Below are 21,639 nucleotides of genomic sequence, written 5' to 3' on the forward strand. Positions count from 1 at the left end.
CTTTTGTGTCTCTATACACACACGCGCTGAGCTCTGTCGTTATCAGCCAGTGCGGCAAAACGTTATTGGAGCAGAGCTACAATAGCTGCGAAAACAACAAAAGCTAGCAGTCGGGCTTTTTCACCATCTTGACTTGACAAATTGTTTAGAGTCCTCCAGAGCAAAATGCAATGCATACATTAGCTACAAGTGTGTCCATTTAATTGGCTTTAATACTACGAGTCTTCTCACAAATATGACTTTTTTTTTTAATTGTTGGTGACGCAAATGACTTGTGTAAAAACGTATCAATTTGCACATGTGCGCCAACATGAACAGTCAAGATTATGGAAATCAATTTTGTGCCAAAATGTTCATACAATACTTCTGAAATAAACAAAAACGACAAATCAAAATACAAAAAAAAAAAAAAAAAAAAAAAAAGTCAATTTTTTTAGACTGGCAAACAAATTATTCGTGTAATCGTGCAAAATATCAGTCTATTACTCTTCAGAAACCTTTTATTTTTGTTCCGCGTCTTTCTCAGTTTTGTTTGACGTAATTTTATTTTGGTTGCGATTCCAGCTTTCTCGTTTGCGCTCCCTGACTTTTTGCTTGCAGTTTTGGCACAAACTTCACGTGTGGGTGGGCTGTCCAGGAATGCATTCCCATTGGCTAACTTGTGTTTGACTGACAGCTACGCTCAGCCATTTCCTACTCGGATTCTGGCGGACTGTTTGACGAGTGGCCGATCCATTGACGGTAAACAAGGATCGAGTGGACTTCAGTGGCGACTATGATATTGAATTAATTCAACAAAGTGTAAGTGCGGGACAAATGTGTTGTATGTGTTGCAGTAGTAGATACACATTATGCAGGTGTTTCGTGGCAAGTCAAATGTTAGCCTTGGCTCCACTACCCAATATAATAGCTGTCTTGCTAACGTTAAACACGCCTGCATAATGTGCACTACTGCAACACATACAACACATTTGTCCCGCACTTACACTTTATTGAATTAATTCAACAATCATAGTCGCCACTGAAGTCCACTCGATCCTTGTTTACCGTCAATGGATCGGTCACTCGTCAAACAGTCCGCCAGAATCCGAGTAGGGAATGGCTGAGCGTAGCTGTCAGTCAAACACAAGTTAGCCAATGGGAATGCATTCCTGGACAGCCCGCCCACACGTGAAGTTTGTGCCAAAACTGCAAGCAAAAAGTCAGGGAGCGCAAACGAGAAAGCTGGAATCGCAACCAAAATAAATTACGTCAAACAAAACCGAGAAAGACGCGGAACAAAAATAAAAGGTTTCTGAAGAGTAATAGACTGATATTTTGCACGATTACACGAATAATTTGTTTGCCAGTCTAAAACAAATTCACTTTTTTTTTGTATTTTGATTTGTCGTTTTTGTTTGATATTTCAAAAGTATTGTATGAACATTTTGGCACAAAATTGATTCCATACAAGATAGGCAAAGCCAAACTGAGCCAAAAAAAATAATCAGAATTGAACAATGCGGCTTGCAACATGAATGCAGCTTTTGAGGAAGCCCTGACTGGGGTATGACAAAATTTTACAATACCTGGGATTCAAACTTAACTTGGTCTGTGAGCTGCAAGTGTGTATAATTGTATTGTTTTTAAATTATTTTTCTATCAGTACCAAGGGTTCTAACTGGTCAGTGGTACGTTGAACATATTGCTGGATGGGATTTAAATACTCAAGACTTGCTAGAGGATAAAATAGTTGAAAGGTCATGACTTGTACCTCTCCTGCTGAATGAGTAACGAAAACACTGCAGGATGCACCACAGTCATGAGGCAGAGCAATAAATGCCAGTCACCTTGTGGGCGGGACCTTGGTGTCATCTTCGTCCTCGGTGTCACTGGGAATGGTGATGATACTGACGGCAGGGCTGGGCGTGTCCGAAATGATAATTGGCTGAGATGGGTCACCGCTGGTGTGCAGTGCAGAAGACATGGACCTGCAGAACACACAGCAACTCAACACACACACATACACCATACTCCATGCATCTGAATATTTATGAGCAAACGTTAACACTAGTGCTACACAATGAGTATAAATCATAGAAGCTGAAACGTAAAGAAAAGCGACAATACCAGAAGTGGATCATAAACTTTAATATATTTCAGAATTGTTTTATTTCACCCAAATCTCAAAATTAAATCCTAAATCCTTAACCTATACAATTTGAGATCCAGCTACAGATCAAGAGTGACTCCGATAAACAGATATTACTTTTCTTATATTTAATTAGAAGGGATGTAGGAAACGTGTAAAAATAAAGTGCGTCATAAATTGCATGCGGGCAGCACGGTGGTGTAGTGGTTAGCGCTGTCGCCTCACAGCAAGAAGGTCCGGGTTCGAGCCCCGGAGCCGGCGAGGGCCTTTCTGTGCGGAGTTTGCATGTTCTCTCCGTGTCCGCGTGGGTTTCCTCCGGGTGCTCCGGTTTCCCCCCACAGTCCAAAGACATGCAGGTTAGGTTAACTGGTGACTCTAAATTGAGCGTAGGTGTGAATGTGAGTGTGAATGGTTGTCTGTGTCTATGTGTCAGCCCTGTGATGACCTGGCGACTTGTCCAGGGTGTACCCCGCCTTTCGCCCGTAGTCAGCTGGGATAGGCTCCAGCTTGCCTGCGACCCTGCAGAACAGGATAAAGCGGCTAGAGATAATGAGATGAGATAAATTGCATGCATTTTTCCAATCCCAAGCCAACTGCCATGACAAACGTCCAAGTTTGGATTATTTGTCTTTGAATGTTTTAAAAAATAAAGTTCACTAACGTTATTCCTCACCAAACAGCAAAATAAGGGACACATTACCGAGCTCTGCTTTCTGCATGGCGACCCTTTGACCTCTTCACCTGCTGTGCCCGACTGTTGGCTGCGCCTGTGTTGAGGGTCTGCGAGGTCATGTGGCATCCCTGTGCAGCATCCTGCTGCGTGACATCACACTGGCCACCATGTCGTCCCCTGACAGAGAACAGAAACAGCACTGACACTGAAAACCTGCACTCACTAAAAACACACTGAAGTACAAGAGCTAGGGAGTCTAAAACGTGTGCTGGGAGAGCGGCGCTGACCTCCAGTTGGCACTGGACTGGTTCGTGCCATCAGCCAACAGAGAACCCATAGGAGAGTCAGCAAGGACGGGCTGACCGGTGCCATGGATGGCCATGCCTGGCATCTGTTGCCATGCCGACGGAATGAGGATCTGCTGTGTGCCTGCAGGCCAGCCCTGCTAAAAGCACACAACAAACAGAAGCAAGCAATTATTACGCAGATTTTAGGCGAGCACTCGTTTTTGTTAATGAAAAGTCGGGATATTTGGTGACGGAGAAATATGTATAAACAAGCACATGCAAAAGAGGCAGATATTTGAGTCAGTAGGCAGTTCTCTTGCTCTAATACAGGGAAAGCATCTCCAACAAGCTCCGAGGAAACCATGCACAGATCTACAGCTTTTGGAAAAGAAAAAAGGAAAAAAAAAAAAAAAAAAAACACCACTGCACTGAACAGAGGTCAATTCAGAGCCATGGCAAAAATCTGCTCTCAGCATGCCCGTGAATCCTTCTCACATGGGCAGCATTAAATCGGCCGCTGAGCATCTGAAATACAACCATAACTGGTGGTAAAGCTGCTGAATGCAAGACAAAAAAAAAAAAAAAAATTATTATATAAAAAGGTCAAATAATGACAAAAATATTCCCCCTCCAACTTCACTCATAAGAGTTCCTAATATGTTCCTAAGCTTAAGGTGTCCTTCTGCAGACTTGGAAGGTCTGTGGTTGCCACTAGTGAGAAAAGTAAAAGGAGAATCTTATTTAGACACAGGGTCAGGTTTTGGAATAAAAAGACTTTTAAAAATCTGCAGTGGAAGCTCCCAATAAAGTAAGAGGCACAGAGGCGAGGCCGTGCTGGCTACACAGAAACTGATGCTCAGAAGAACATGTTTAACCTGGAAATGAAAAATATAAAGATGTTAGCAAATGTCAAGAAAAACGTCAATTAAATAATCTCATCCTCTCGGTTCTGTCCAACAGACTCTGTTGATCTGTCAGTCACCATAATGGCTCTGTCCATTATTCCTCAAAGCTGCACCTGTTCAAATCTAGTTGTAAAATAAGCATGCACACAAATTAGTCGTTAGTTGTCAATTTCGTCTTTGGCGAGTCCGTATGATCAAACTCACACCTGGTTGGAGTGTAAATCTTTAAACGTATTAGAAAAAGCAGAGTACAAATACACAACTGCCTACGTACGCCTACATGGTACGATGAAGTTCAATATCAACAAAGAACTACAAAAGATAAATATGCTGAACCATCTGTTCCTCTGCTGAAACAGCTGATGGAATTTATTTATTTTCTGAAGTCTCCAAAAATTAACAATTTTATTTGCACCAACCTCCAACACGCCTCGAACTCACCTTCAGTGAAATGCATTTCTTCCCTTTCTAGTTATTTTTTAACCCCGAGATGGATAACTTTCGTCTGCTGAATGCTTTCCTTTTATTGGCTCACTGTCACAACACACACAGCCAAAAGTATACGGACACCTGAAGTTTGGTTCTTCCCCAAACTGTTGCCACAAAAGTTGGAAGCACACACTTGTCTAGAATGCCTCTCTATGCTGTAGTAGTACAATTTCCCTTCACTGGAATTAAGAGGCCCAAACCTGTTCCTGCATGACAACGCACCTGTGCACAAAGCAAGCTCCATGAAGATACGGGGTGTTAAGTTTGGAGTGGAAGAACTTGACTGGATCAGTTATTTTAAGTAGGAAGTTTAATAATAATAATAAAAAAAAAAGTAGTAGCAGTTCTGGAACACTGTATACAAAAAAAAAGCGAGAGTGAAACCAAAAAACACACTGTTTCAACAGAGGAGTAATTTCAGGTTACATGACATTTGTCTTATAATTAACAATCATTCCACGAAATCGAGTCGTACATGAGCTGATAGTTGAGTTGGCTATAAGCCACGTATGACAAGATTGAGTGGAATAACTGTTTTATTCTATCCACATTCACTGGATTTTGAGAAACGAAACATTTTTTAATTTTTTTTTGCAAATTCTCTAAATAAAAACTTTATACATAGCATCTGACAAAATCATTTCCGCTTAGAATGTAAACAAACCGGCGAAATGACAATAACAATTTGTGAAAAATGCTATAATAATAATAATAATAATAATAATTCTTGAGGCGGCACGGTGGTGTAGTGGTTAGCGCTGTCGCCTCACAGCAAGAAGGTCCTGGGTTCGAGCCCCGTGGCCGGCGAGGGCCTTTCTGTGCGGAGTTTGCACGTTCTCCCCGTGTCCGCGTGGGTTTCCTCCGGGTGCTCCGGTTTCCCCTACAGTCCGAAGACATGCAGGTTAGGTTAACTGGTGACTCTAAATTGACCGTAGGTGTGAATGTGAGTGTGAATGGTTGTCTGTGTCTATGGTGGGGTTTACATTAGACCGTATCAGCGGATCATCAGATTAACGTTTTTAAAAACGATTAGCGTGCACACAGCAACGCCAATACACGATTAGCGTGCACACAGCAACGCCAATACACGGATACGCTAATCACATGACTAATTCGGCACGTAAGTTGAAATGCGTCAGTGCGGCTCATCGCTCCCTCCTCAGCGGCTGCGCTCCAAATCACTCTGCCCTGAACAGCGAGTGCCCTCTGGAGGGTGCGCACTCCGGCCCTGCGCAGCTCACAGAGCGCGCGAGTGTAGTGCACGAGCAGTGATTCGGGACTGAGCCGCTGTGCGCAAGTCACTTACCACTTGCAAGTGGAAGGATGGCAAGCCTAAAGACAATCATAACTACACAATGGGCAGTATTTGCATCAGTATTTGCAGTATTTTCATACTTTTATACTCTTTAATGAAAGGTGATACAAGGCGGAAGTCCGCGCCGTTTTTCAGCTGTCGCGTCACATGACCAACGCCAGCGAATCAGGAAGGTGGATGTCACAGTGACGTTGTCCAATGACGACGCCAGCTAGAGCTCAGCACAGCATATCCGCGTATTCTCAATGTTTACACAGCACCGGATCAGACACGATCTGGATTGAATACGTGGACCCTGGCGGATTCCCGTTTCCCGGCGTTTCAATGTAAACGGACAGTGCATCCGCGAAGAAAACGAGACAGATACGGTCTAATGTAAACTTGGCCTAAGTGTCAGCCCTGTGATGATCTGGTGACTTGTCCAGGGTGTACCCCGCCTTTCGCCCGTAGTCAGCTGGGATAGGCTCCAGCTTGCCTGCGACCCTGTAGAACAGGACAAAGCGGCTAGAGATGATATGAGATAATTCTTGAAAAAAAGATACATTCTTACCATCAAAATACTTTATTCCATATTTTGTTACTTTTTTTGTGGTTTTGTTTTCGAGTAGAGTTATCATCTCGTCCTCGGTTGGTTCAGCAATGCGCTCCACCATTTTGTTTTTCTCTACTCACGGTATACGAGCTGATATCCTAGTAGTAGAGCAGCCAATCGGAGCATGTGATTGCTCATATCCAGTGAATGTGGACAGAATAATAAATATCACATATGTATTTAGTATCACATACATATACATATATATATATATATATATATATATATATATATATATATATGTTTACTCTCGTGTGGAATAATCCTAAATCACTAAAATAACTCCTGGGCAGAATTTGGTGTGCGCGCGCACACACAGTGTGAGGAGAACCAACACTGGCAGCTGTAAGCAGTAGTAGTGCAGGCTGGCTGAAGCTACATGCGTTCCATCATGCTGTGTCTGCTACCCCTCAAGCGAGTTGGACAGGAGGTGAGAGGAAGAGGGAGGGGAGGATTGACAGAGGAGAAAACAGGTTTTAGAACAGCAGGGGGCTGTGAGGGAGCCGTGGCACGGCTTTACCAGCATGGCTGTGCTCGGCTCCAGGTGCCCTGCTATCGCAGATGAACGGCTCAATGCCAGGGGCAATGGGTACATGGGGGGCATTCCTGCTGCAGGGGGGTGTAGGGCAGCGACCATCAGCGGTGTGCAGGAGCCCTGCAGGAGGGATGGAGGGGTGTGAGGAAGGAGGAGGGGGTTAGAACACACTATGAGGGAGAGTGTGTGTGTGTGTGTGTGTGTGTGTGTGTGTGTGTGTGTGTGTGTGTGTGAGAGAGAGAGAATCGCCACATCGTTTTATCAATCACCATCATGAGAATTCACACACCATAAGAGCGAGCCATAAAAGAGAGGAGGAGAGTTGGAGAAAAGGGAAAACGATTATTAGTTCATTAAAATTTACACACACCGTCTCAAATGAATAATTTTGACAATTAAGGACAAAAATCACCATTTGGACAGCACTCATTTCTCAGAATGAGCTCCGTCGTCAAACTATCTCCTCTGGAAATAAAACTCTTGCATCCTGATGGCTGGGAATTAAAATAGGATGAGCGACTTTCTACCAGCTTTCTTTTCCTGCAAACCCAGATGTCTGTGGAACATCTGGAGACAATCACATTAGTGAATCATGAATTTATTTATAGAAATCTATTATCATGATATTGTGGCATATACAAATGTAAAATGAGGCTATATCAGACAGAATGGAGACAAAGTGCTGGGACTCCACGATGATGTAAACTACAACATCGAGATCCATCATTTCGAAGTATTTTTCTTTGGATGCGCACGTGTGTGCGCGCGCGTGCGCATGTGTGTAACATTGAGTAATACAACAATTAAAAATATAGAGTGTATATTCTAATTGAACAGACATCTGCTTGTCAAAATAAAATACAGATGTCTATAGTGAAAGCGTAAACTATTTCAAACCAACCTGGATAAAAATGGGGGGGGAAAAAAAAAAAAAAAATTAATTAATTAATTAATTAAAATAAACAGAGCAGCACCTGTAAAAGGTAAACGTCACCCACTCGCCCATGCAAAACAAATTTTATCCACATAGTGTAAGGGAGAGAAAAATATGACCAAAAAAAAAAAAAATCATGTGAAATCTGGCCCACATTTCTAAAAGATTTGTTCGTTTTGATCCATTTAACAAAAAAAATAAAAATCCACCAATCGCTGTTGATTTACACAAAAGTGAATAAACACACGTACACACCCTGTTTGATCCCACAAATCATTTCACTCAAACATGCTGAGTGCACAGACAAAGTGACATCCTAAGAACTAAAATCCACACACACTGCCGTGTTACCTGCGTTAGCATGCTAGGCTGGATGTGCAGGGACTGAGTGGACTGGTTCTGGGGGACGACGGGGACAGAGTTATCCATCCGTACTGGATATCCCGAGTGCTTACTGGAAGGCTGAAGCCCTGCTGGAATAAAGGGCCTGAATTTAGAGTCAGTCAGTCATTCGTTCCAGACCAAGATAAACATAGAATAAGCAGGAATTAGTTCTAATCAGGGCTTAATTCCACCTTTTAAGTCCTCAGATGTCATTTTAATCAGCTATGAGAGGGTTGTGTATAGTAGTGGGACCTTGTATAGTAGGTGGGCAGACGATGAGGGTCTGCTGGAAGGGTTCAGTCTGAGTGCACAGCTGCGTGTGTCTGGTCTGGAGTGGAACACTCTGCTGCGTCAGACCCGGGATGTTGATGGTAGCCTGCTGGTACAGACCCGGCTGGTAGTTGAGCAGAGGAACGTTGCTGCTCAGAGACAGAGACTGGCCGCCAGAGGGCGCCATCTGCTGAAAGACAAAGCAGAGGTGGTCATGGGCGTGGCACTCAAAAAGGCAAGTGATCTGATTACTACAGAATACAAAAAAAATAATTTACAACATTGTGCTCATATTGAACAAAATAAAAACAGTCCCACATTTCTAACAGAGTTGGTGCTACAAGGAAAGAACTGACCATGTCCTGTTTTGGGAAAGGCGATGGGTTAACACCTGGCAAAAATCAAATCAAGTCACTGCTGTTCACTCATCAAATTACTTCAACAACAACTCTTCACTAACTTTACATAATCTCCTTCAAGGTACCCAAGTTCATTCTTTAAGTACATTACCAAACTAAATCAATCTCAAAATTTATGCTCTACTGAATAAACGCAAACATTATGGTTTGCATACATATTTATTGACCTGAAGTCCTGGGTTTGTTTCCTATTTTACACTTTGCTCCTCTGGATTGGCCATGTCTGGGTTTTTATTGAGTGATTTTCGCCAAACTCAGCAGTTGTCCGATACTTACAGCCCCACCCAGATACACACGTCTAGAGTGCTTCGAGATCAGCGCGAACCCGGCGGCGGCCATATTGGAAGTCAAACGTCGCTGTGTCAGTGCATTGTTGTTGCTCAGCGAAGCAAAATGCCGAATACGTGCGTCATCGTTGGCTGTAGTAGCCAGGGGGAAAAGGGTGGCAAAAGCTTCCACAGACTCCCTAAAGTCGTGACTAACCAGGGAATTGCAGCACAGGAGAAAAGCGAGCGGAGGAGACGACAGTGGCTGGCTGCCATTAACCGATCAAATTTAGGACAACTAGACTGTATCCGGATTTGTTCTGATCACTTTGTGACAGGTAGGTTAAATTGTCTTGAATTTCATAGTTACTAAAATAAATGTGATACAAACTATTATCTTTTCTATGTACTTTCAGCAATGATTAATGGATATATTTGTCACATTCGGTAGCTTATGTCTACTGCAGAGCATTGTTGCATCAAATGGCATTTAAGATCTAGGCCTAGTAATGTTTATGTGCACATGCTGTTAGTACAAGTTACATACTAGGCCTACATTTTATTCACTGGCAAATAATTGATAATTATGCGGCAACAATCTGGGGTCAGCTTTCCATTCCTTCTCACTAACAGTGTATGGATCTACATTCCCAATGAAACGTACCTTCTCAGCATAACGCTCCCGTGCCTGCTTATCTAAACTATCACAGTAGTGCTCCATCACTTCAGATGTCTAAATTCTTTAAAAAATCAAAGCTTCTAAGCCCTCTAACGCGGAAACGAATCGGTGAATGTGTACTCTATGCGCGCTCTGGAGCGAGTGACTTCCAAGATGGCCGCACCGACCGCATGGTTACTATTTTTAGCATCATCTCGGAGCACTCTATAGGGGTGTTCACACGGCAACTTTTACTCCGGTGTAGCACCGGGGCTGCCCCGGTAGAGCGTTCACATGGTACAAAGTTATACCGGTGTAGCCCCTGAAAGCTGCTTAAACCGGTGCAAATCTAACCCTGCTCGGGAGGTGGTTTAAGAAATTCACTCCGGAGTAAATGCCAGTTTGCGGGGCAGCACCGATATAAAATGGGACGTCTGAACGCTACAGGGGTAGACTCGCTACGCGTGAGGAGAGTTGATTACATACGGGCATTGCATAATTTGCATCCTGGTATTTTGCGCTTCCAAAATGGCGAACATCAACAACAACAGAACTGCGTGTCTTCCAGTGTTGCCAGATTGGGCGGTTTTAAGTGCATTTTGGCGGATTTGAACATATTTTGGGCTGGAAAACGTCAGCAGTATCTGGCAACACTGGTGTCTTCATCCACATTGTTTTCCCGGCACTTGGTGATGCCATGACAACCGGGAAAAGGAAGTACATTTTCACGCATGCGCATATTTCATTTCCGCATTATTACTATCGTATAGCACGGTCGCAAAAACTGCCGTGTGAACGCAAGTGGGGCTGCACCGGTGCTAACATGCTTCTCTCTAGTAAGCAGGTTTGTGACGTGTGAACGCTCCACAAAATTTACACCGGTGTAAGATATATCGCAACAAAATACATCGGTGCAGCATCGATGCAAATATGTGCTGTGTGAACACCCCTTATGATTTTCTACACAGACGTCTCCTTGTGTTTGGGGGGGGAGGGGGGTGTTTACCTGCTGCTACTTGCCATATAGCACATCCCTGCAGATATTAAACACTTCGAGTCATGAAATGAAAAACGGACGCTTCTTGTACACTTGCAGATTATCGTGTGTTTGGTTTGTTGCGGAAACCGTGATTCGCCCCAAACTGAAATAAGAACCATGGACACCATGTTGTGAATGGACTGACCATCTGACCCAACCCCCAGCATGGAAACATGTCCAGACTGTTGTCTGTGTTAATCATACTATGACCTATTCATGGATATAGACTAGGATTTAAAAAAAAAAGTTTGGAGTTCTCATTTAAGGCTGTATGTGATCAAACGTAAATCTTTCAACACATCCGTGCTAAAGAGCTTGTGTACCCACCTGACTGTGCTGACTGAGCTGGCTGCTGAAGGTCACCGTGAGGTTAGTGGCTGCGCTCGGCCCGCTGCTGTTGCTAAAGAGGTTCTTGTTGTTGTCAAAGGCGGTACATCGGCGTTTACAAATCTCCATATTTTGGAAACAGGACTTTACACTGTGCAAACAGAGAAATGAACAAGATCACCTATGAACTACTGCTCACTTACGTATCCCCGCGCTCTCACTTAGATCAGAACGCGAGCGATCGAAGGAACAGGACACTTATTATGAATGTTGGCTTCAAGAAATAATTAACCCTGAAACTAGTAAGTAAAGAGCAGTGTTCTCCCCAGGGATTTCAAATAGCATCCTGCTAAACTCATTTTGAAATAGCATTTTGCTTCTTGAAATAGCGTCAAAATCCAGCCTACGTGTTTCGTAAACACATTCGGTTGGTAAACAGGAAGTTGATGTGCGACAGATCTGAAAACGGTATGCACGGTATAGAACCCCAAACTGAAGCTCGGTACCAAATATCAAGCAGGTGTGATTTGTTGTTGCTGAGAAAAATGTTACAAACATTTTGCAAATCCACCCTGTGTGCTCCGTAAATACATTCAGTTGGTAAACAGGAAGTCGATGTGCGACAGACCTGAAAACGGTAAACACGGTATAGAACCCCAAGCTGAAGTTTGGTACCAAGTGGCTATGATTGGTAGATGCTGAGAAAAAGGGCGTGACGGACGGACAGAGGTAAAACCAGTGTACCCCCTTTCCTTTGGGGCGGGGGTATAATAATTTTTTTTTTTTTTTAAACCCTTAAAAAAAAAAAAAAAAAACCATGGAACAAGACACCCAGAGTTCAGGTGCAACTTTTATGAATACTTCAGAGAAGAATCATTTTGCTACCAAATGTCAAGAAGTGGCCCATACTTCACTTCAGGGTTTTTCGAACAGCAGTGGCCTCAATTCAGCAAAACCCGGATTTCCAGTGCAGATAAACAAAACGGCACTTTCACATCCTATATACCATTTAAAAATGTGCCGTGGTAGAAGCAGCTTACTGTGCGCTGTGGGGAAAATGCAGAAGATGAGTCATGGTTACAAACGGGTGGTTAAGGGTCTTCATCGGCGTGATCCTTTTATCTGCGTCAAGAGCGAGCATCTTCTTCAGTAAGTCGATAAACTCCCGCCTGTCAGCCTTCTCTGCCAAAATATCTGTGCCTTCTAGATTAGTCATATTAACCTGCAGGAGAGAGATACAAATGTGTGCGTGTTGTGTTTTACGTCACGAGAGAGCACTGCATTAACTTAAAAAAAAAAAAACACCCTGTAGCAAATTAGTTTATTCGGCTTTTTTTGCATTATAAAATAATTAGATACAAAAATCACCTGCATCATGTCATCGAGACAGTTGAAGATGTATTTCCGAGCCTCTTTGGACTTGATGCCGAGTTCTGACTCGTGTTCTGCCGGCGTCTGAGAAAAAGGAGGCGAAAAAACATCATTCGACTTTAGGATTAACTTCCATTACATGATCTCTAGAAAACAAAGTGTCAACTAAAAGACCTTGAGCCTCCATAAAGGGTAGCTGGCATCTGGCCCTCTGTGGAAGAACTTGCTGGTCTTTGTTCCTGCGCTCAGGAGGTACTCAGCTGGTAAACCTTGTGTCTGGGAGATGTAACGGATCTGCAACGGTACAATACGGAAAGTGAATTGTGAACGAATATAGTAAACTGGATAATTACATGCCTGTTAAGCTCTGCCCACTCATGCACCAAATCCATTTTTTTCCGCTTCCGACACGATACTGATATTAGAGCTCTGAGAAACAGCTGAAACCTTGCATCAACATCCCCAAAGTAGCCAAACACGCTCTTCATGAACATGTATTCCCTGAAATATCACAGATGTACAGTTAAAAACGTACATGTATATACACACACACACACACACACACACACACACAAATACATATTGTGTATTTATGTACTTTTAAAACATGTGACACCTCACCGAATCCAGGGACGCATGCCGGCCGAAACGAATCCGAGATAATCGCAAAAGAAGCATTTTTTTTCGAAATTTGTGATTTTCTTTTTTTTCCATCATGTGCAAGTTGAGATCTTGAAGAATGCAATCAGTATTTCAGATAATAGATTGTTTTGTTGGAAAAGCATACATTTTTTGTTGCAAATTGTCTCATTTTTGTCAGGACTGTAGCCTGCTGGGGGGTGTGGGTAAATTACCATATGGGTCATTCACATGATTTAAGTCTTTTTTTTTTTTTTCGCCAATCAGCTGTATGATACGAGCTGAGCGCGTGGCTACTTAAGCTGCATACAGGCATGTAATTTCACTATGGAATGAGCAAGCTAAACAGAGCGCAGAGGAGCTGAAACACCGCGAAGCAAACAGACACACGGTATTTACATCGGAGATAACCATTTCTAGCAAAAAAAAAAAAAACCAACCAAAAGGAAGTGTTCTAGGACTACATTCCATCAGAGGCATAGGTGTGTGCAAGGCGACGTTTCTCTTTCTGACGGGGTAAGTTTATTAATCTAAGGCTGTGTGGTTATTTTTGCATGTACCGGAGAGTGTTGTGGTTCGGTTACATGAAACTAGCATTGTGTTAGTTGTGTCATCATCGTGCTCTTTCTTACGGTGTGAGTAATTTTTCAACCACAAAACGTTAAAGTATACTTTAGGACTTATTTTTGTACTTCATAATTGTGTTGGGCATACTTTGCATGGAAGGAAAACTGACGTGGTGATCTTTGTTTACATGAAAGTAGCATCGTGCTAGCTCGTAGGGGGTAGGGCTTTCCTTAATGTCATGCAAATGAGCAGCATTATGTGCCCGCCCTGCACCCAGAGTAGCCGAGATGGAAAACTTTGAGGGCGATTTTCTCCCTTTTCTGTTTTAAGAGGTATGCACTTTCAAAAGGCCACACATTCTTCAAATATTGTCAGATCTCCACATGGAAGGCATCATTGGAAAGCTTAGAAACTGTACTTTCTGAATCTGTCAATAACTCAAAATGCCCCCGGGCGGACATGTGTCCCTGGATTCCGTTATCTGACACATATATATTTTAGCAGGTGATGGGTAGCATGGTATGACGACATTCCTCTAATAAGATCTTTAAATGACATTCACAAGATCAGTGTCCTCGATTGGAACCAAGAGCACAAAATGTGTGTCATGGAAGCAGCAAAAAAAAAAAAAAAAAAGTTCAAAATTGGTTGCAAAATTACCCGCATAGAATAGCTTCACAAACATGCAAAGCCATTTAGGGGGAAAAGTTCCAAAGTTTGACAAATGTGAAGACAATTTGCATCTCCTGTATCTCCACAAAACAAAACAGATAATATGCTGAATCTAATAACCAGCATTTTAAGCCCCAACTATGATCCTCATTATCAAAGAGGTGACAGCACCTGATTTTTAAAAAAAGAGGAAAAAAAAAAAAAAGTTTAGACATGCCAAACCGAAGATGTATTTTTCATCATCTTGATGACATTCTGATGCGTTTTTAAAATATGCAGTTTTACCAGACTAAAATATACCCTACGTTTATATGAAGTGCCACAGAAAATATGAAAAACAAAAAGCCCCAGGCATGAGGACTGTAGAAGTCTCTGGAGGTTTTTAATTCTCATACAGGCGAGAGTGGGAGGTTAGATATGAAGCTTGTGGGAAGAAAAGAGATCACTTCTTTCCATCATCCAGCAACTCCGTTAAATGCATTAACTTACAGTTGACACAGATCAGAAACCTCACGTCTGCAGGTGAAGTCCATTTAAAGGGTCATGTAGCTGCGCCATGATTTTTTTTTTTAGTAAAATTTAGTCAGTCAGTCAAATACATTAGCAAATACGTGTACCGAATATCAGATTATTATAAAATACGCATCTCTAGTGTGATCGCAAAGTTAATTAATCGGACACAGCTCACAAGGATGAAGTCACAAAAGCTTCTCAAAGAGCTACAGGTTGAAATGTTTAGTGTGTTTAATTATTCTGTACATTACATCAGCCAAACAAACCACATACAGCCACCAAGAGGATGGGAATTTAATTGCAGTGGGGGAAAATTATACTAGATTCCACTACAACAAGGATGCCTTCTCCCTGCCTTTGTGCCTAAGTGCATATTCTGGACCAATTTCGTTTTTTTTTTTTTATGAAAGTATGTCCCTTTGCACACTCCTCCAGAAGGGTAATTTTGCACAAGGCCATCTGTCTACAGCAGAAAAAAATGAACTAAAACGCATCTGGAAAAATCCCAAGGGAGTCTGGAGCCAAAATCGTGACGTTATCTGTGGAAGCGCCAGCAGGCTGCGAGAGCTTGTACGGTTTCAGTGCACAGCCTGTGTAGACCAAGCGCTCCCATTTCTCTCTCATTGTCCGCTCTTTTGGGAAACGATGACCACTAATCCCATCAAGATTGGTGTTGCTACACCCTCCTACGATACATCTGTTAACCGTTTTAATAATTATGCGATAACGTTGAAGAAATTTGCAGAAAACCACCAGGTCGCTTTCTCATAAACAAACCAGCGCTGACGTAGGATTCAGAGGGAGGCGTCCCACACGCGACGTCACGAAAATCAATGTTTGCCGGGAAATCCAAACGCCAAGTTTTTTCAGAGGCGGACCAATTCGCCTCAAATGGCTTGATTTCAACTGAACTTTTCTGGTATTGCGCAAGGTAAAAAAATTGCAGAGAATGCAGAATGTTACAGATATTTGACCAAAAGTTTAATACAGGTAGTCGTCGACTTGCGACCTATGCGACTTACGACCGATCGACTTTACGACCGTCTGGTTATGACTGGCAAGTGTTTCACAGCTGAGCGTACGACAGTCTCCGCCCCAGCTCCCGGCAGCGCGCCTCGCCGCGTACGACAGTCTCCGCCCCAGCTCCCGGCAGCGCGCCTCGCCGCGTACGACAGTCTCCGCCCCAGCTCCCGGCAGCGCCTCTCGCCGCGTACGACAGTCTCCGCCCCAGCTCCCGGCAGCGCCTCTCGCCGCGTACGACAGTCTCCGCCCCAGCTCCCGGCAGCGCCTCTCGCCGCGTACGACAGTCTCCGCCCCAGCTCCCGGCAGCGCCTCTCGCCGCGTACGACAGTCTCCGCCCCAGCTCCCGGCAGCGCCTCTCGCCGCGTACGACAGTCTCCGCCCCAGCTCCCGGCAGCGCCTCTCGCCGCGTACGACAGTCTCCGCCCCAGCTCCCGGCAGCGCCTCTCGCCGCGTACGACAGTCTCCGCCCCAGCTCCCGGCAGCGCCTCTCGCCGCGTACGACAGTCTCCGCCCCAGCTCCCGGCAGCGCCTCTCGCCGCGTACGACAGTTTCCGCCCCAGCTCCCAGCAGCGCCTCTCGCCGTGTACGACAGTTTCCGCCCCAGCTCCCAGCAGCGCCTCTTGCCGCATACGACAGTTTCCGCCCCAGCTCCTGGCAGCGCCTCTCGCCGCGTACGACAGTTTCCGCCCCAGCTCCCGGCACATGCGCAGTCTCTCTCGCGCTCCGTCATACAGTTTCCGCCCCAGCTCCTGGTTTATGAAACAAGCAAATCCTCCCGCCAGCCTGAGCGCTGCAACAGCTGATGATGACATAGACGACCCACAGCCAAGCACCAGTGATGCCAGCGGTCACGAAGTTTTGTATTTTGCCATGTTTTACATTTGTATTTTGGTATAAGCTAAAATGTTTTCCATTTTTCACACCTGTATTTCGTATTTTTTGTTTTGCACATATTAAACGAATTGTACTGTACGCAGTGTAGTATGCAGTGTTTGACTTAAACCAAATAATGAGCCAAGGTAATGAAATAAGAAAATGTTGATAAAATAAGAGACTTTAAGATGATTACAATATCATTACACATCACAATATACTTACGTTCATTTAACACAGGCCGACTTACGACCAGATCGGTTTACGACCGGTCAGTCGTAACCAAACGCAGTCGTAAGTCGACGACTACCTGTATAAAGTAGAATTACATTGATCTTGCTCCTGAATTTACCCATGATATGCACTTTAACCCTCTGGGGTTGAGAGCTTCGCTAGTGAAGCTCGACAGGTTTAGAATGAGTAGGTCATGTATTTAGATAAACATCTTCATGAGTTTTTAAAATCATACAAGCATGATAAACATATTGACAAACTTTATACTTTCCTATGTGCCCACTGCCAAATAATATGTTTGAAATTACCTAAATTAGATGAAACATAAAACTTGTCACCTTCCTCAGTCACACCGGAGTCGGAGCACCGAGCGTCCACTTACGCATTCATAAAAGGGCCATTCCAGCGTGACTTGCGTGACTAGGCTGCTCAGTTTTTTAATCTGAGAACTGAGGGCAACATTTCTTTAGGAAGTAAACCTCATCTCATCTCATTATCTCTAGCCGCTTTATCCTGTTCCACAGGGTCGCAGGCAAGCTGGATCCTATCCCAGCTGACTACGGGCGAAAGGTGGGGTACACCCTGGACAAGTCGCCAGGTCATCACAGGGCTGACGCATAGACACAGACAACCATTCGCACTCACATTCACACCTACGGTCCATTTAGAGTCACCAGTTAACCTAACCTGCATGTCTTTGGACTGTGGGGGAAACCGGAGCACCCGGAGGAAACCCACGCGGACACGGGGAGAACGAAAGTGTTCATTACACATGGAAACTGAATGTGTGGAAATTATTTGAAATGAACAGTTTTAGGGGCGGCACGGTGTAGTGGTTAGCGCTGTCTCCTCACAGCAAGAAGGTCCGGGTTCGAGCCCCGTGGCCGGCGAGGGCCTTTCTGTGCGGAGTTTGCATGTTCTCCCCGTGTCCGCGTGGGTTTCCTCCGGGAGCTCCGGTTTCCCCCACAGTCCAAAGACATGCAGGTTAGGTTAACTGGTGACTCTAAATTGACCGTAGGTGTGAATGTGAGTGTGAATGGTTGTCTGTGTCTATGTGTCAGCCCTGTGATGACCTGGCGACTTGTCCAGGGTGTACCCCGCCTTTCGCCCGTAGTCAGCTGGGATAGGCTCCAGCTTGCCTGCGACCCTGTAGAACAGGATAAAGCGGCTAGAGATAACGAGATGAACAGTTTTAATGTGGGGCTCTTGAAGAACTGCTTTCTGGACATCCCTCGCCAAAGTCAAGTTGACAATAACAGCCATCTTCTCATGTTTCAGACAATCGCTAATCACAACATGCGGTGTAACCTTTCCACGAAACCAGTACACTGAAGTAAACAGTCACTTGAGTTTGGTTCCAGTGGGCACTCTGAACTTCATCCTGTGCCTTGCAGGTGTAATTCTCTGCAAAATCCATTTGAAGAACAGCAGTAAGGGAGTCTAGTCTTAATGACTGGATTTTGTCTGCTTCCTGCTTTCGTTTAATGAAGCAACGTGCCAAGAATTTCGGAGACCTAGAGCAAACATCATCAAAACGTTCTTCTATACTTCCTTCCATATCGCATGGAGTTATTCGGCCATTAGAGTCATTCCACTGCTGCCACTTGGTCCTTTCCTCAGATACCTGTGCCTTCAAGTGCACATGATATTTTGCTGCAAACCCAGTCACTGTGACTACACTCAGAGTACCAACAGGAAGGATCATTCTCAGAAACCAAACAAGCTTTTGGAAAGTCTTTGCAGTAAGAAGGGATCTCAGGAATCAGTCGATGTAAGGCATCTAAGGCCTGTATGAAATTCTGATGATGAATGCAAAGGCAAACATTAGCTGGTGTCTGGGAACAAAGTAGGATGTTTTTGAGTCGTAACTGTGCAGATTTACTGACTCCAACCTTTATATCTGGATTTTCTTCTTTCAACATTGCATAGCGTTCCTTAATACTCAGTCAAAAAAAGTCTCTTGTAGTTTTCTTTTGCCTTCACCATCTCGAACAGTAATGATATCCCATCTTCCAGGTGTAATTCTACTTACATAGTCCTTACAGTAAAACGGTCTTACAGCTCCCACTGTGAACTGACTGATGCCTCATAGGCATGTTTGGTTATTTTCAGTTCCGATAGAATCTTCACGAAACTCGGATACCAAATTTCTTAACACAGCTTGTCTTTTCCCAGGACTTCTAGGTAATAGGTTTCCAAGTCGATTGGTGGCTCGATTTAATGAACTGGAAGCAGAGTAGGGTCTTCTGCCATGTTGACAAACACATGGTTCAGGAGTCAAACTGGCCAAAGCCTTACGTTGTCTGCATTTCTGTTGCCTTTTTCGCTGCTCCAATCTTTTCTTATTTAAAACAATAGTTCTTTCTTCATCTGTCATTCTTTCCACTCTGTTCTGTTCTCTCTGACAACTAACTTTACAGTACTCTCTATGCTTTGCCTTATACAAGTCATAACTGCCTTCAGCTTTAAGTTTTGCTCTTCTTCGTTTCTGTATTTCAGCTACTGTTAACGCCATTGTGTTAGAGTGAACTGCAAAATAAATAAGTCAGTCAGTCAGTCAGTCATGAATTTTGGCAGGGGATATAGAACAGTTAATGTGATGACAGTGTGACAGTCTTTGAGGTAGATATTTATATATTAACTAGTCAGAAAAATAAAAACGTGCTATTTACCAGCTGGGAGGTCCGTATGGTGAAATACCGTGACCGAGGTCTTGAAAGTACTGAGCGAGGCCCTCTGGGCCGAGGTCACAGTATTTCACCATACGGACCTCCCAGCTGGTAAATAATATATTTATTTTTACTTTACCAAATTATAACAGAAAACTAGAGCCAACAATTCCCCCGTGGGAAATTGAGAGAGTGATGCAGTGCGTGGAGCAGTCACAGTTACAGGAGCTTAGGTGTACTGTGTGAATGTGAGACTTGCCATTATGCTTCAAGCCTGTGTCTCTCTGAGAGGGAGCAGTCCCTCCCTCCCGTGTGTGTGTGTGTGTGTGTGTGTGTGTGTGTGTGTGTGTGTGTGAGTGAGAGAGAGCGAGCAGCCCCTCCCCTACCTGCGCGCTGCGAGCAGAGAGACAGAGACTACGTTCAGACTGCACCCTGAAACGAACCATATCCGATTTTTTTGCCCATATGCGACCTGTATCCGATTTGTTATTGACAATCTGAACGACACAGATCCGATTTTTTTCACATGCGACCCAGGCCGCTTGGATATGTGGTCCTAATTCTGATGCATATCCGTTATTTTCACATGCGACTGCAGTCTGACTGGACAGGTCGCATTCATGCGACCTACACGTCATCAACAAGAGACAAACGTCACTATTCTGCGTTGGCTAATCCCGCCTCTTTGGTGGAAAACAACATTTGTACAGTTTTCAGAATTTAAATAGACTTTTATAGAATTGATCAAGCTAATGGTGGATTTGGTAGGGACCTGGATGTTGATCTGTTAGCCTGATTAAATAAAACAGTTTCTATAACTGATTTATAACTTAAACCATCCTGTATTACAAGCAGTGATGGGAATAACGGCGTTAGAATAAACGGCGTTACTAACGGCGTTACTTTTTTTAGTAACGAGTAATCTAACTAATTACTTTTTACATCGTTATAACGCCGTTCCCGTTACTTACAATAAAATACTATGCGTTACTTTATTAAAGCTGTTTTCATCTGGCACGCTGCTCGCTCAGCCTTTCTTTACTCTGCTTTAGTGTGGGGCGGGGAGACACGAGACAACGGCATAGTCAGCCAATCAGAGTAGATTTGGACAACATATGTAGGTAGGCCACGCCTACTGCACTACTGCGCACGCTTTCAATCGGAAGAGCCAGCGATGGCGAGCGGTCAGCCCAGCACTGCGCTTTCACACTGGAAATACAGCCAGGACTTTTCACTACTTGAAATAAAAGGCAAGAGTGTTTACGTGCAATGCACATTATGTCGAGGAACAAAGCGTTTGTCCTCGTCAGTGGCCAGTAATTAGTAACATAATTTTAATAACTGCAAAAATATATTATATTTGATAGATGTCTTATCTCACATTGTCCCACAAAAATATTAATATAGTGTAGATAATGTTACTAACTGGTTCTGTTAAGTGTCCATTTCAGTCATTAAACACATTTAACATTCACTTTTATTATGATTACACTAATTGAATTTGATTTTTTTTTTTTTTTTGGGGGGGGGGGAACAAAATGTAACGGAATAATTACTTTCCCTGGTAATTAGTTACTTTTATGACAAAGTAACTCCGTTACTAACTCAGTTACTTTTTGGGAAAAGTAACTAGTAACTATAACTAATTACTTTTTGAAAGTAACGTGCCCAACACTGATTACAAGATAAGATTGTTCTGGAAATTTCCAGTAATTTGACACCTTCGGTCTCATTAGTCTGCTGCCCACATTAATCAGATTATTGTGCGAGTTCCGCCGCCGCCACAAAAACCACATCGCCAGGTCTCGCCTCATCTCCATGCTTTACTTGCAAACTTGAAGAGTGCGCTTTTTT

General features: G+C 43.6%; 1 protein-coding gene across 9 annotated transcripts in view; it reads right to left on the reverse strand.

The window, feature by feature from the left end:
• Window positions 1–21,639, reverse strand: part of hipk1a (homeodomain interacting protein kinase 1a) — a 60,040-nt gene that overhangs the window by 17,384 nt on the left and 21,017 nt on the right. For 2 of the 9 annotated variants that reach the window (XM_060937593.1, XM_060937589.1), the window contains exons 5-14: window positions 12,770–12,889; window positions 12,593–12,679; window positions 12,265–12,446; window positions 11,225–11,375; window positions 8,498–8,705; window positions 8,213–8,334; window positions 6,913–7,047; window positions 3,092–3,249; window positions 2,832–2,981; window positions 1,830–1,970 (exon numbers count right to left, since the gene is read on the reverse strand). In XM_060937593.1, coding sequence (XP_060793576.1) covers window positions 1,830–1,970; window positions 2,832–2,981; window positions 3,092–3,249; window positions 6,913–7,047; window positions 8,213–8,334; window positions 8,498–8,705; window positions 11,225–11,375; window positions 12,265–12,446; window positions 12,593–12,679; window positions 12,770–12,889 — 1,454 coding nt within the window. The remainder of the gene's footprint in view (window positions 1–1,829; window positions 1,971–2,831; window positions 2,982–3,091; window positions 3,250–6,912; window positions 7,048–8,212; window positions 8,335–8,497; window positions 8,706–11,224; window positions 11,376–12,264; window positions 12,447–12,592; window positions 12,680–12,769; window positions 12,890–21,639) is intronic. The other 7 variants (XM_060937591.1, XM_060937590.1, XM_060937592.1 and 4 more) reach the window with 7 other exon arrangements.

The sequence above is a fragment of the Neoarius graeffei genome, chromosome 13, assembly GCF_027579695.1.
Source record: "Neoarius graeffei isolate fNeoGra1 chromosome 13, fNeoGra1.pri, whole genome shotgun sequence".
In the NCBI taxonomy this organism is placed as follows: domain Eukaryota; kingdom Metazoa; phylum Chordata; class Actinopteri; order Siluriformes; family Ariidae; genus Neoarius; species Neoarius graeffei.